Below are 16,045 nucleotides of genomic sequence, written 5' to 3'. Positions count from 1 at the left end.
GGGGTTATGTTTCTGGAAAATGCTGAGATATTTAAAACCGTGATATTTAATTTCGGGGAGCAGTTTTCTGTGTTAATAAGGGTGTTAGCTTCCTGGGATAGAAAATATAGAGGAAGGTGTGCTCCAGCCAAAAATAATCACATCACAATTGAAATAAACATGTGAAATCGATATAGATTTGCTTTAAGATAAAAACTCCTGCTGATTAAACCAGATTAAACTAGATTAAACCTTGAAGGAGATTATACCAGATTAAACAACGCAGAGATGTTTTTTTCTGAAAACCATTGAAAATCATTAATAACGGTCTAATTTTATTTATTTATTTATTTTTATTAAGGGGATATTTTATTTATTTATTTTTGCCAATCATAAATTTCCGAGAAAAGCCCTAAAGTGTCAATTTTCGATTTTTCCACTGATGTCACACTCAGAACCCCCCTTGATCCAAATGGCGGCTTACATGGAGAAACAGTGCATTTCACAACTGAGCTTCTAATTACTTACAAAGCTTTCATCCGCAGCTTGATAAAGTACTGCTCTCCCCTCTGGGCTGGTACTCCTGCCTCACACCTATCTCAGCGTCACGCTGTAGAAACCAAGGCTTTTAGTATCATTGGTATCTCCCGCGATTAAGCTGATTCTGAGGGTCTGTCACTCGCTCACTGCAGGCAGTTGGTGGTCTTTCTGTCTTCTACTGACTCCTCGCCAGCGTTGCACGCTCTGCTCTGTCTGTGCTCTGTCCCCCTCCAATATTTCTGCAGGATGCATAAGGTCTGCCAGCAACCCTTTTCTGGTGAAACTGCCAAAATCAAGACTCTCTGCTCACCTTCACTCTTTCATTCCTCTTTTTCCCCACCTCTGAACAAACTTCCTCACTCTCTTCAATCCCACTCCTCCCTCCAGGTCTTTAAAACAGCTGTTCACCACCATCTCATATCTTCCCCCATCCAAAGCCATGATCCTTTCTACCCATGTTAATACATTCTAAGCCCACCTTCCAATTCCCTGTTTTCTTTCTTGAAAGTCCCTGTAGTGTCCATCTTGTTTTTGTTTGTCCCATGTACCCCGCCCCAGCCCTCTCTCTTCCACAGATGTCCTGATGTCCCTGTTCTCGCATCCTCTCTCGACCCACTTGTCCCCTGATATCTTTGTTATATGTTCTACTAGCAGAAGTACCCGGCATTGCCGGGCGGGGGAGGGGAGGGAAGGGGGAAGAGGGGGGAGGGGAGAAGAGGGGGGGAGGGGAGAGGGAGGCTGGAGGGGAGGGCAGAAAGGGAGGAGCATGGGGGAAAGGGAGGTGGAGGGGGATGGGGAAGGGGTAGGGTGGAAAGGAAGGGGGGAAAGGGAGGGGCATGGGGGAAAGGGGGGGGGAGGGGGAGAGGAGGGGAAAGGGGAGAGGGTAGGGTGGAGGGAGAAGGGAGTGGGAAGGGTAGGGGGAGGGGGGAAAGGGAGGGGGAGCGGGAGGAGGGAGGGGGAGGGGTGAGGAAGGGGAGGGGTGGGGGGCAGGGGAGGGGGAGCGGAGGGGGAGGGGGGAAGGGTGGGGGGCAGGGGAGGGGAGGGGAACGGGGGTGAGGGGGAGGGGAGGGGGAGGGATGGGAGGGGGAGAGGAGTGGGAGGGAGGGAGGAGTGGGAGGGTGGGGGGAGGGAGGAGTGGGAGGGCGGGGGGGAGGGAGGAGTGGGAGGGCGGGGGGGAGGGAGGAGTGGGAGGGCGGGGGGGGAGGGAGGAGTGGGAGGGCGGGGGGGAGGGAGGAGGGGTGGGGGAGGAGTGGGAGGGCGGGGGGGAGGGAGGAGTGGGAGGGCGGGGGGGAGGGAGGAGGGGGTGGGGGAGGTGGAGGGGGAGGTGGAGGGGGTGGGGGAGGGGGAGGGGAGGGGGAGGGGAAGGTGGAGGGGGTGGGGGAGGTGGAGGGGAGGGGGCAGGGGAGGGGAGGGGGAGGTGGAGGGGAGGGGGCAGGGGAGGGGAGGGGGAGAGGGGTGGGGAAGGGGTAGGACAGAAAGGAAGGGGTAGGGGGGAAAGGGAGGGGCATGGGGGAAAGGGAGGGGGAGGGGGATGGGGAAGGGGTAGGGCAGAAAGGAAGGGGTAGGGGGGAAAGGGAGGGGCATGGGGGAAAGGGAGGGGGAGGGGAGGGGAAAGGGGAGAGGGTAGGGTGGAGGGGGAAGGGAGGGGGAGGGGGAGGGGGAAGGGGAGGGGGAGGGGAGGGATATAGATGGTTACTGGCAATTGATCACATCCAGAAATGATGTAATCCACACAATTTATGTACTTTACATAACGTTAATAGGAATACATGGCCGTGTAGATGGGAAATACAGTTTGTTTGAAATAAATCACAAATATCAGATGAAAGTGAAAAAAAACCTCTGTGGTGTGAATGGCAATGTTCCTCGCTGAAATGTGAAAAAACCGAATTACGTGCGAACGCATAACTGAGATTTATGGCGGCAAAGTTGGAACATTACGTGATCCTAGCAGAAGTACCCGGCATTGCCGGGTGGGGGAGGGGAGACCCGTACATTCCCAACCCGTACATTCCCAACCCGTACATGCGCCCTCTCGACTCAAGCTCGTATTCGATTTGTATTCGAAATCGAAAGGGGAAAGGGGAAATCCTTCGTATTCGAATTCGTAAACACGAAATATGAATTAAAATTTAATTCATATCGCACAAAATCGACACAAAACACGGTCGCATAAAGGTGAAAAACGCAATGGCTTTTCGCCCTGAATTACGTGCAAACGTGTGAATTACGTGCAAACGTGTGACGTGTGACGGGATGGAACATCACGTGATCGCTCTGAGCGAATCAGCGAGCTGCTCGCACTGGCTGAGATTAGCGGGTACTTCGCTGAAATGCGCTGAGGTAAACATGAATAAAAAATATGTATCTCGTCAAATATGGTCTCAGCCATGTTCGTCCCAGGCTCAATGGCCATGTCTATGCCAAATATCAAGCACGTGAGCCTCTCCGTTTCGGAGTCTATCGGTAACATTACACACACACACACGCACACACACACACACAAACTGTGTTTTATATATATAATAGATGTGTTAGCTCTTATATGAGCCTCAACTAAGTATACAAAAAAATGGCAGCTTAGATGGTCCTCAGTATGTTGAAACGGATCAGTGGGGTTTTGAAGAAACTATTGGAGACAAAATTTGTGGAAATTCTTTCGGGGGAATTATGGAGCCGTATCGTTTTGACCCTTATGCGAGTAATTCAAACGACGATGGCGACAATGGAGGTGTTAATGCAGATGAAAACGTATGTTCACTACAGATTGGTAGGGTTTGCTTTTCTGTTCAATTGACGGTTTATAAGGGATTTGTATTAATTAATAAATTAGTTATTTTACTCTGGCAGAAATACCCGTCATCGCCCAGCTGACACCACCCACACACACTCGGACACCGCCGACAAAATTGCGAATTAATGCTTTGTCCCACTGTCGCAGGCTGACAGGTGTCCTTTATGTTATGGGATGATCCTGGTTCATACTTTCCTGGAATGCCATTTGTGTCTGTGGTCGTACCGTGCCATTTCCATGGCGCCTGTGTGGGTCATGCCCGTGTGTGTATTGCCATGTCCGTGTCATGCTGTGTACTGCTGTGTTTGTTCTGTGTTGTGCTGTGACGATGTCCCACAACAGTAGTGGGGGGAAATGGTGTTAGGAGGAGGGGGTGTGGTGGTTTTGGTGGACATTGTTTGGGTGATGTTTGATGGGGGATTGTGGGGGAAGCGGGTAGCGTGGCGGTGGTGGTGGGTATTGTTGGGGTGACGGCTGTTAGAAAGGGTTTTCGAGCGACGGGTGTCTTCCACTTAATTGTGGGGAAGGGATCCCTTCTCAATCATGGCGGGTAACCACAAGGTCTAGCCATCTCTGTTGTTTCATAACAGTGCTCTGTAAAATGTTCCGAGCACAAAAGCGAACATCTTGTAGGCTCGATCCACACTCGGGCCAACTTCGTCCAATTTCTGGCAAACTTAGGATCTTCCGGCCATTGGTGTAGCATGAAAGCATGTCACCTTCTATAACTACTGCCTCCAGGACGCATAGACAAGGCATATTTGTGGAAATTCGAAAATAATTTGCCGTTCGAGTTGAATCATACCGCGATGTAACCCATAGACAATACGAAAATGGCAGTCAACTTCTGAGTGTAACATCATGGCTAAGTGTGAAGAAGGAGATTTCGACTTTTAATCGCAAAATTACCTACTTCATAAATCACAAATCGGAAAAAGACATCATATCTAATTTGTGGGATATCAAGGGACACATTAGCTTCAAGGTTGTCTGAGCATTTGGGTTCTTCTTTATATCGTTTTCCTTTGTAATCTGTTGATGTGCTTCTTTTATAAATCTTTCTGCAGCTCTGTAAACCAGCAAATAAATAAAATTAAAAGAATCGCTTTTGTCTATCAGTGCACACTTCGGCATCATTCCATTATTAGGGGTGTACGGAAGCCTCATGGTGCGCGATAGCAATCGCAACTCAGTTCAAAAACCATGATATGTCAAAATTAAACCCGCAATAACTAATTTGGTACATAAAGGATTTGCTGCGATTGCTCAAAACCTACAGTATTCAAACCCGCGATATTTAAGGGGGAAGCACCAACAACAGAGTGGAAGTGAGAGTGAGATTGAGATCAAGGGGGTGGGAGGATGACATACATGGGCGTGCAAAAGCTGCACACAAACTGAATGAACTCAGCAAGAACAGGAAGACTGATGATACATGTGCTTTACAGGTGTGCAGGTGAACTGGGAGTCGTGTCCCCGTGCCTCATGCTCGAGATTGGATGCGAAGCTAGGTGCTGTGTACTTGCGAGACCTACATGATGTTGGAAATTACAGCATGCCTCTTATTGCACCTAAAATGGTACAATAATAAATATGCACATAATGATGGTTATTTCCTTGCTTCTTCATATATAATCTTTGGTGAAATTCTAATCTTCATGATGTTCTTAATCTTGTGCTTGACTACTGCCAGCAGGTTAACACCATGCCTTCATGGTTCCTGCAGTCTCTCCACTCACCAGAATCCATCACAAACTAATATTGAACCAGGAAAAGTAGTTCTGCATATGGACATCTTGGAGTGGCACCAGTTAGTTCCTGCATGAATAATGTGATTGATGATGTCATTGAAATAGTGTTATTGTGTGGAATAGTTTTATTGAAAATGGCATTGGGATTTGTGGATCTGGAGAAGGCTATGACACTGGCCTGAGAGAGATGGTGATGGCGACACTAAGATGGATGGGAGTGCCAAAGCAGAAGTTAGGTTGGTGGAAGGGATGTATAAGGGAATGAAGGGAAGTGTTTTGTTTGGTGCAGGGATTGTTGGAGTAGGTCAATGAGAACATCAGTTTGAGGCAGGTAAGCGCTCGCAGCACACTCCTATTTTTCATGGTGATGGAGCTGGTAAGCAGGAAGGTGAACCTGAAAAATATTCTGGGAAGGATATTGTATGCAGACAATCTGTCTGTTATGGTCAAGAATGCGCTGCAGATGTAGGAAGTACTGGGGAAGTGGAAGGAAGCATTTGAGAAACGTGGGCAGAAGATGGAGGTGATGTGGGTCAGGCAGCAGAGAAAATAAATGAATATTAGGTTAGAAGGGAATGAGATCAGAGAAGGAAATAGGTTTGAGTATATGAGTGGAACAGTGACCGGGGATGGTAAGTCAGAGGTGCAGAGGAGGATTCAGATGGATGTGAATGTATGGAGGAGGGTGTAATGGCAGACAAAGATTTCAAGGAGATTGAAATGAAAGGCTGTGATGTCTTGTGTAACGCCGGCCTACCTTTACGGTCTGGAGACTGTGGCACTGACAAAGAGACAACAACAGAGGCTGCAGGTTTGCGAGAACAACTGGGTCAGGAGGATTGAGGGAGTGAAGAGGGTGGGTAGAAGGAGAATGGATGAACCGAGGGGGAGGACATTGGTGTGCAGATGAGATTGGTGGGAGATCTGGGAGATTGCTGGAATGCTGTGGAGATGAGCTGGACATTTGGTGCGGATGAAGGAAGCGAGAATGGCAAAGAAACCGGATAGGTTGAGGGAACAAGGTATGAGGAAAAGAGGGGGACCATGGTTTAGATGGCAGGATTGTGTGAAGATGGATATCAGTAAGGTGGGGGTGGTTGGAGGGTGGAGAGAGTTGGCTGATGACAGAGGGGAGTGGAGGAGTACAGTGGTCAAGGCAGGGTAGGAGCTTGGTGCCATCGGACCTCACCCCTTATAAAGGGAAGAGGAGGAGAACAATAAGTGTTTAATCACTACGCTTTATCACATGCACTTGATCATCAAGCTGTTAGGTTACAACAGCCATGATATTGACATTGACAGGGAGCAGCAGAAAAGGAAATTCATTTGAATGACCACGACTCTTGACTGTTACGTGTTGACATTTATTTAATTGTTTTCCTGCATACTTTTCAGGTTTTTTTCTTCCAATGTGCCTTAGGAGTTACTGGTGAACTTGCTAGTTGATTGTGGTACTGTACTTTTGTTTTTGTATACAAAGTCGAGGCTTGTGGAGTTGCTATAACATCTTGCTTTAATCTCGCAATTAACTTTGTACATGTTAAATGTGCATTGCAATGCAAAAGCTGCCTGACACAGGCATTTCAGCAAACATGACAATATCAGGTTTTCCCCCCTGAAATCTAGCAGATTCTAATTTTGAATTGCCTTCAATGATATGTGTTAGCTGTGATGGTGTACTTAATGTCTGTCATCTCCGGCCTTTTGATCTTTCATACAAAGTTTCCTTTCAGCCTGGTGTTGGCTTAGCGGCTAGGGTGCCAGCTTAGGATCCTAGGATCCTGGGTTCGAATCCCGGTCGATCGCTGAATTAACGCCAGGGGGGTTGACTCAGCCTGTCATCCTTCCGAGGTCGGCTAATTGAGTACCAGTTCACTGGTAATTCCTCTGTTTGTCGTAAAAGGCGACAAACAGGGTTGGCGGCAGGAAGGGCATCCGGCCGTAAAACATTGCTTCAAAAAGGGGACCAAAAAAACAACAACCACGGTACCCGAAAAAGGCCAACCCCCGCTTTGCGGGGAAAAATTGCCTCTAAAGGTGGTTTAAAATTTTTTTTTTTTTATACAAAGTCATGTACCTGTTTAGCCAAATTGGGTATGGAGGTGTGATTTGTGGTAAGTTGTTTACAAAGAATTGCTGATTATGACAACATATTCCTTGACTATTGTACACCGCTCCTTTCCTATGCCATCTCCAGGCATTGCAAATCGTCATTGCCGGGCACCAAAGGGGGCTCGGCAGTGACGCACGCTGAAAGAGAGTACTCAGTTTTCACTCTGGTTTCTTGTTGTACACCGCTCCTTTCCTATGCCATCTCCAGGCATTGCAAATCGTCATTGCCGGGCACCAAAGGGGGCTCGGCAGTGACGCACGCTGAAAGAGAGTACTCAGTTTTCACTCTGGTTTCTTGTTGTACACCGCTCCTTTCCTATGCCATCTCCAGGCATTGCAAATCGTCATTGCCGGGCACCAAAGGGGGCTCGGCAGTGACGCACGCTGAAAGAGAGTACTCAGTTTTCACTCTGGTTTCTTGTTTGTTTTCTTGTTTTCTTGTTTGTTTGTTTTCTTTCTTGGTTGTCCGGACGATATCTCAGCCATCCTTTGAGCTAGGAAGCTGAAATTTCGGCACAGTAGTGAGCAAGTCCTTTGTCAAATACGGTATTTTTTGTTTTTTGAATAATCAATTAATTGAGGAGTTATTTAATTATTAGCGTTTAATTAAGTACTTATTTAATTAATTAAATTTCATTTATCTTCTGACCATTATTAACTCAGGCACCTTTTGAGTTAGGAAGCTGATATTTGGACATGCCAATGACCAGGTGATTTGGCTGCAAAGGATATTTTTTGATTTATTAATTAATCAATTAATCGATTAATTATTTAATTATTCGATTAATGACAAAAAAATTTTTTTTTTTTAAGTTACAGATTCTGATGAAATAGTGGTAGTTTATGTGTTCTCTGACCAAATTGATTAATAATTTAATTTTTTTATGATTATTATTTATTTATTTTCATTATTAATCATTTATTTATTTTCTTTCTCATTTGGCCAATATCTCAGGCACCTTTTGAGCTGGGAAGCTAATATTTGGACATGAGTGACCAAGTGATGTGGCTATCAAGGATATTTTTGATTTATTGATTAATCATTTCATCTATTAAGTATTTATTGATTAATCGATTAATTATTTATTGAGTAATCAATTAATTATTTAATTTTTTATAAATGACTTATTTAATTAAATTTCTAAAAGATACATCTTCGGATGAAGCACTACTGGTTTAGTTATGCGATTAGCCAATTGATTATGAAAATATTTTGTGATAATCTTTTATTGATTTTAATTATACAATTAATCAATCAATTAGTGTACACCTCTCCCTCCCAATGCAGCCTCAATGAGCTGCACTGCGGTATTGCCGGGCGCCGGAGGCGCCCCGGCAATGCCGCGCTGCAGCATATTTAATTATTTGGCATGGGGCGGTGTACTTTGAATGTATGTGTACTTGTTGTACACCGCTCCTTTCCTATGCCATCTCCAGGCATTGCAAATCGTCATTGCCGGGCACCAAAGGGGGTTGTCCGGACGATATCTCAGCCATCCTTTGAGCTAGGAAGCTGAAATTTCGGCACAGTAGTGAGCAAGTCCTTTGTCAAATACGGTATTTTTTGTTTTTTGAATAATCAATTAATTGAGGAGTTATTTAATTATTAGCGTTTAATTAAGTACTTATTTAATTAATTAAATTTCATTTCTCTTCTGACCATTATTAACTCAGGCACCTTTTGAGTTAGGAAGCTGATATTTGGACATGCCAATGACCAGGTGATTTGGCTGCAAAGGATATTTTTGATTTATTAATTAATCAATTAATCGATTAATTATTTAATTATTCGATTAATGACAAAAAAATTTTTTTTTTTAAAGTTACAGATTCTGATGAAATAGTGGTAGTTTATGTGTTCTCTGACCAAATTGATTAATAATTTAATTTTTTTATGATTATTATTTATTTATTTTCATTATTAATCATTTATTTATTTTCTTTCTCATTTGGCCAATATCTCAGGCACCTTTTGAGCTGGGAAGCTAATATTTGGACATGAGTGACCAAGTGATGTGGCTATCAAGGATATTTTTGATTTATTGATTAATCATTTCATCTATTAAGTATTTATTGATTAATCGATTAATTATTTATTGAGTAATCAATTAATTATTTAATTTTTTATAAATGACTTATTTAATTAAATTTCTAAAAGATACATCTTCGGATGAAGCACTAGTGGTTTAGTTATGCGATTAGCCAATTGATTATGAAAATATTTTGTGATAATCTTTTATTGATTTTAATTATACAATTAATCAATCAATTAGTGTACACCTTTCACTCCCAATGCAGCCTCAATGAGCTGCACTGCGGTATTGCCGGGCGCCGGAGGCGCCCCGGCAATGCCGCGCTGCAGCATATTCAATTATTTGGCATGGGGCGGTGTACTTTGAATGTATTTGTACTTGTTTGTTTTCTTGTTTGTTTTCTTGCTTGTTGTACACCGCTCCTTTCCTATGCCATCTCCAGGCATTGCAAATCGTCATTGCCGGGCACCAAAGGGGGCTCGGCAGTGACGCACGCTGAAAGAGAGTACTCAGTTTTCACTCTGGTTTCTTGTTTGTTTTCTTGTTTTCTTGTTTGTTTGTTTTCTTTCTTGGTTGTCCGGACGATATCTCAGCCATCCTTTGAGCTAGGAAGCTGAAATTTCGGCACAGTAGTGAGCAAGTCCTTTGTCAAATACGGTATTTTTTGTTTTTTGAATAATCAATTAATTGAGGAGTTATTTAATTATTAGCGTTTAATTAAGTACTTATTTAATTAATTAAATTTCATTTATCTTCTGACCATTATTAACTCAGGCACCTTTTGAGTTAGGAAGCTGATATTTGGACATGCCAATGACCAGGTGATTTGGCTGCAAAGGATATTTTTTGATTTATTAATTAATCAATTAATCGATTAATTATTTAATTATTCGATTAATGACAAAAAAATTTTTTTTTTTTAAGTTACAGATTCTGATGAAATAGTGGTAGTTTATGTGTTCTCTGACCAAATTGATTAATAATTTAATTTTTTTATGATTATTATTTATTTATTTTCATTATTAATCATTTATTTATTTTCTTTCTCATTTGGCCAATATCTCAGGCACCTTTTGAGCTGGGAAGCTAATATTTGGACATGAGTGACCAAGTGATGTGGCTATCAAGGATATTTTTGATTTATTGATTAATCATTTCATCTATTAAGTATTTATTGATTAATCGATTAATTATTTATTGAGTAATCAATTAATTATTTAATTTTTTATAAATGACTTATTTAATTAAATTTCTAAAAGATACATCTTCGGATGAAGCACTACTGGTTTAGTTATGCGATTAGCCAATTGATTATGAAAATATTTTGTGATAATCTTTTATTGATTTTAATTATACAATTAATCAATCAATTAGTGTACACCTCTCCCTCCCAATGCAGCCTCAATGAGCTGCACTGCGGTATTGCCGGGCGCCGGAGGCGCCCCGGCAATGCCGCGCTGCAGCATATTTAATTATTTGGCATGGGGCGGTGTACTTTGAATGTATGTGTACTTGTTTGTTTTCTTTCTTGGTTGTCCGGACGATATCTCAGCCATCCTTTGAGCTAGGAAGCTGAAATTTCGGCACAGTAGTGAGCAAGTCCTTTGTCAAATACGGTATTTTTTGTTTTTTGAATAAACAATTAATTGAGGAGTTATTTAATTATTAGCTTTTAATTAAGTACTTATTTAATTAATTAAATTTCATTTCTCTTCTGACCATTATTAACTCAGGCACCTTTTGAGTTAGGAAGCTGATATTTGGACATGCCAATGACCAGGTGATTTGGCTGCAAAGGATATTTTTGATTTATTAATTAATCAATTAATCGATTAATTATTTAATTATTCGATTAATGACAAAAAAATTTTTTTTTTTAAAGTTACAGATTCTGATGAAATAGTGGTAGTTTATGTGTTCTCTGACCAAATTGATTAATAATTTAATTTTTTTATGATTATTATTTATTTATTTTCATTATTAATCATTTATTTATTTTCTTTCTCATTTGGCCAATATCTCAGGCACCTTTTGAGCTGGGAAGCTAATATTTGGACATGAGTGACCAAGTGATGTGGCTATCAAGGATATTTTTGATTTATTGATTAATCATTTCATCTATTAAGTATTTATTGATTAATCGATTAATTATTTATTGAGTAATCAATTAATTATTTAATTTTTTATAAATGACTTATTTAATTAAATTTCTAAAAGATACATCTTCGGATGAAGCACTAGTGGTTTAGTTATGCGATTAGCCAATTGATTATGAAAATATTTTGTGATAATCTTTTATTGATTTTAATTATACAATTAATCAATCAATTAGTGTACACCTTTCACTCCCAATGCAGCCTCAATGAGCTGCACTGCGGTATTGCCGGGCGCCGGAGGCGCCCCGGCAATGCCGCGCTGCAGCATATTCAATTATTTGGCATGGGGCGGTGTACTTTGAATGTATTTGTACTTGTTTATTAATATCATTGCAACACAGCACTTCAAAATAACATAAGACATCCTTAAAACTTGTGATATATGTGAATAGAATATGGATGAGCTTGGTTCTGCCTCTACTTGGTTCCAGTGTCGAGAGATTCTGAACTTTCCTAGTTGAAACAAGGCATTGATGTTTATCATAATCTGTAATTTCTGCTATTATTTAATATTTTGATGATGCTTCTCGTTTTATATTTTATGTATTTCTTAAACTTATGCAAGGTGCTCATAAGTGCCATTAACTTGGGGAAAAAAGAAAAAGAAAACAGTGTTACATGTCTGGCCATGTAAGGTAGTTTATTGTGTACAATTGTTTTGTTTCACAGGATCGGGTACGAGCAGAGAGTGGAGTATCACCTGGTTTGGGTTTACGAGCAGAAACTCCATCTTCACAGACAAGTATGTATGCTAAGCTGAGCATGTAAGGTAGAGTGAAGAGACTTTAATTACCTCCGCCAAAGAAGGTGGATGGAGGTTATGTTTTCAACCCTGTCTGTATGTTTGTTGGTTTGTCTGTGAACAAGGTATCTCAAAAAGTTGTGGACGGATTTGGACAAAATTTGGTGGAGAGGTAGCACATGTAACAAGGAAGAAATGATTAGATTTTGGTGAATATCCGGATTCCGATCCGGCTAGTAGAACTTTTTAAGTGCTTCTTCACCATTGGGGGATGGGGCCAAAACGATATATAGCAGGATATTTGAAAAAGTTATGGACGGGTTTGGACGAAACTTTGCGGACACGTTTTGTGTGTGACAAGGTCTAATCGATTAGATTTTGGTGAATATCTGAATTTGGATTCGGATATGATAATTATTTAATTTTGAAGTGATTCTTCACCATTCAGAGACGGAGCCAAAAACGATACATAATATGATGTTTAAAAAAGTTGTGGACGAGTTATGACAAAACTTAGGGGATGAGTTGGTTAGGTGACAAGAACAAGCCGATTAGGCTTTGGTTCAGGTCCGAATCCAGATCCGGCCTCTCAATGGGATACAAAACATAAACTGTTCAGTCTGGCGGAGGTATGTGCTCTACAGTGTGCTGTTCTAGTTTTTAATGTGACAACTTTTGAAGCAACATATTACAATGTACGTGTTTGTGCAGATTCCTTGCTAAGTGTTCTGTACGAGTGGTGTTGGAGCCACCGGAGGAGCCACGATCGGCGAGTTGAGGTTGATTCTCAGCCACTGAACATAATTTACAGCAAACGTGTTATGAGAAATGTTATTGACTTCCTTGGCCTCTCAGGTCAGTTCCTAAACAGTTGGGCAGGTAAATGAATTCTTGGATTAAATCGAAAAACTGATATAGAGCAGTATGTCAGTGGTTTAAAAAGAAATTACATACTGCATTCTCTTTTTTTAAAAAATATGATAAATTAAATTGCAATGGGATTTTTGTAACCTCTGTTTTTTAATATATATTTTTGACTTTTCCTTAAAGGCCTAAGAGATCAGTCAGGAATGAGTCTGCAGCAGCTTGATCGACTCAAACACCAAACAACAGCTGGGATTCGGCAAACTCTCGGTCATGTTGTTGAGGGGGGAAGCATGGTGAGTTTGGAAACCTCCAAAGGACTTCCTTTTTCTTTTCCATATTTTTGGGAAAAACTTATTTCAGGTGAAAATCCATGACACATAAAGGTAACTCATGTCGGGAGTTTTTTTTTTTTTTTTTTTTGCTTTGCATTTGTTTAATGCAAATTTCGATTTGATAATCCTTGTTTGTAAGACAAGGGACACAAAGTAGAGTGCACAATAAGTGTGATTTATGAAATGTCAAAGTATGAACATTTTCGATGTAGAATGTTGAATGCAAGTGCACAATAATGAAATTGCAGCAGCACAACACGGCACTTGTTTGCTGAAGTTTACTAAATTGATCTCATGCGATGCACTTTGTTCTGTACTGTTCATTCACTTTTTTAATCAATGTAAAATGTCTTCAGCACTCTGCCTCACCCACACTGCCTTTTATTCACATATTCATCAAACCTCATTACCTCCACCACCAAATGTGGACTGAGGTTATGTTTTCACTCCTGGCTGTTTGCTGTCTCTGAACATGATATCTCAAAAAGGTGTGGACGGTTTCGGATGAGATTTGGTGGACAGGTTGGGTCTTTGACAAAGCCGAAATGATTCGATTTTGGTGAAGTTCCGAATTTGTATCCTGATGTGAGAATGTTTTTTAAATTACGAAAGTGATTCTTCACCATTGACAGATGGGACTAAAAACTATATATAGCACGATATCCTTAAACGTTATGCACCGATTTGGATGAAACTTGGTGGACAGGTTGGGTGTGTAACGAGGACGAATTGATTTGATTTTGGTGAAGATCCGAATCTGAATCCGGATCCGAGAATTTTTTAAAATTCTTCAAGGGATTCTTCACCATTGAGAGATGGGGCTAAAAACGATACATATCATGATATTTAAAAAACGTTGTGGAAGAGTTATGATAAAACTTGGTGGATGACTTGGTTAAGTGACAAGAACTAGCCGATTCGATTTTGGTTCAGGTACGGATCCAGATGCGACCTATCAGTGGGATACAAAACGTAAACTGTTCAGCCTGGCGGAGGTATGCGCTCTACTGAGTGCCGTTCTAGTGTTATCATGTGCTAGTAATATCCACATACCACATTGAAAATATGCTGGAAATATGTTGTGGATTTTTGTACAGGAAATAATAATTAATTTTTGAATTACCATCAGTTACATTAATGCAAATTACAAGAAACCACAATAAAACCTGCAAATTAATGAATACAACAACACAACAACATGCATTTTAAGGCCATTTTCCCTGCTAGAGCAGGGGTTAGCCTTGCAGTCCCCATGACAATCTTCTCCATTTTGCCCTATTTTCTGCATCTCTCCTTGTTAACCCCCTTGCCCGCATTTCTTCTTCCACCATCTTTAGCCAAGTCTTTCTCGGTCTTCCCCGTCCTCTACTTCCTTCTACATTCATTTCCATCACTTCTCAACCAGTCACTTTCATCCTTCCTCAACACATGACCACACCATCTCAACCTGTTCCTCTTCACAGCATCAATCACAGGCTCTATTCCCATCATCTTTCGCAATTCATCATTTGTCTTCCTCTCTCTCAACGATACTCCGCACATCCGTCGAACCATTCGCATTTCCACCCTTTCCAACCTTCGTTGCTGCTCTACGTTCATTACCCATGTCTCGCTCCCATAAATCATAACACTTCTCACACAAGCAGCGTACACCTTTCCCTTCAGCTTCAATGACACTCCCCTCCTCATCAGCACGCCACTCAGTTCCCGAAACTTCTTCCATGCACATCTCACTCTTACAACCGTTGCCGAGTCTGATCCACCTGCTCCATTCAGCATGTCTCCGAGGTAGCAAAATGTTTTCACACCTTCCAGCTCCATGCCATCTCCAAGATCCAACTCAACATTTCCTCCATCTGCAGCTCCCTCTGTGCACACCTTACATTTGAATGTAGCTGTCACACTGGTTAATGACCCTCTCAGACCACTACATTTTTGATGAACCCACTCAGCGCACATTGTACATTGAATGGAGTTCACTCCGACACCCTTCCTGCACACAGCACATGGCCACTCCCCAGTTCTTTCCACCTCACCACATGCTTTACCGCTTGCCATCACCTTCGTCTTTCCTATATTCACCTTCAGACCTTTTGTCTCCATACATTCCTTCCACTTGTTCATCTTTTCGTTCAGTCCATCCATACTTTCCACAATCAACACCAGATCATCTGCATACAACAACCCCCACGGTAAACCCTCCTTTACGTTCTGAGCCAGCACCTCCATCACAGCTACAAATAGTAGTGGACTTAGTGCCGACCCCTGATGCACTCCCACCTTCACCTCAAACTCACCACTGTTCCCGTCCTTCGTCCTCACAGCTGTGCGCGCTCTTTTGTACATTGCCATCACTACTCTGATCAACCATTCCTCCACTCCTAACTTCCTCAATGCCCATGTCAATACTTCGCGTGGAACCCTATCGAATGCTTTCTCCAGATCAACAAACCCAAGAAACAACTTCTTCCTCTTCTCCATGTACTTCTCCTGCAACTGCCTCACAATAAAGAGCACGTCTGTCGTGCCTCTTCCTGGCATAAATCCAAACTGCATTTCGTCGATCTTCACCTTCTTCCTTATCCTCCTCTCCAACAGCCTTTGCAATACCTTCATTCCATGCTCCAATAACTTTATCGCTTGGTACGAGCCACACTCCAGAGGGTCACCTTTCCCCTTGTATAGAGGGACGAGGGTACTCATTTCCCAATCCACTGGAATGCGGCCTTCTTTCACCAC

The 16,045-nt window shown here is 41.9% G+C and overlaps 2 protein-coding genes across 2 annotated transcripts in view; both read left to right on the top strand.

Annotated features, from left to right (window-relative positions):
* Window positions 1-16,045, top strand: part of LOC144891290 (uncharacterized) — a 981,422-nt gene that overhangs the window by 510,441 nt on the left and 454,936 nt on the right. The gene's annotated exons all lie outside the window — the stretch shown is intronic.
* The window catches only part of LOC137434335 (intermembrane lipid transfer protein VPS13D), a gene marked incomplete at its 3' end in the record, with an annotated part of 220,793 nt that overhangs the window by 72,813 nt on the left and 131,935 nt on the right, over window positions 1-16,045 (top strand). The window contains 4 exon segments of the mRNA XM_078784227.1: window positions 4,762-4,892; window positions 12,035-12,107; window positions 12,819-12,962; window positions 13,158-13,267. Coding sequence (XP_078640353.1) covers window positions 4,762-4,892; window positions 12,035-12,107; window positions 12,819-12,962; window positions 13,158-13,267 — 458 coding nt within the window.

Source organism: Myxine glutinosa, chromosome 1, assembly GCF_964187855.1.
Source record: "Myxine glutinosa chromosome 1, kmMyxGlut1.1, whole genome shotgun sequence".
NCBI classification, from domain to species: domain Eukaryota; kingdom Metazoa; phylum Chordata; class Myxini; order Myxiniformes; family Myxinidae; genus Myxine; species Myxine glutinosa.
The sequence above is the reverse complement of the archived record's forward strand: the minus strand, read 5'-3'. Positions and strand labels throughout refer to the sequence as shown.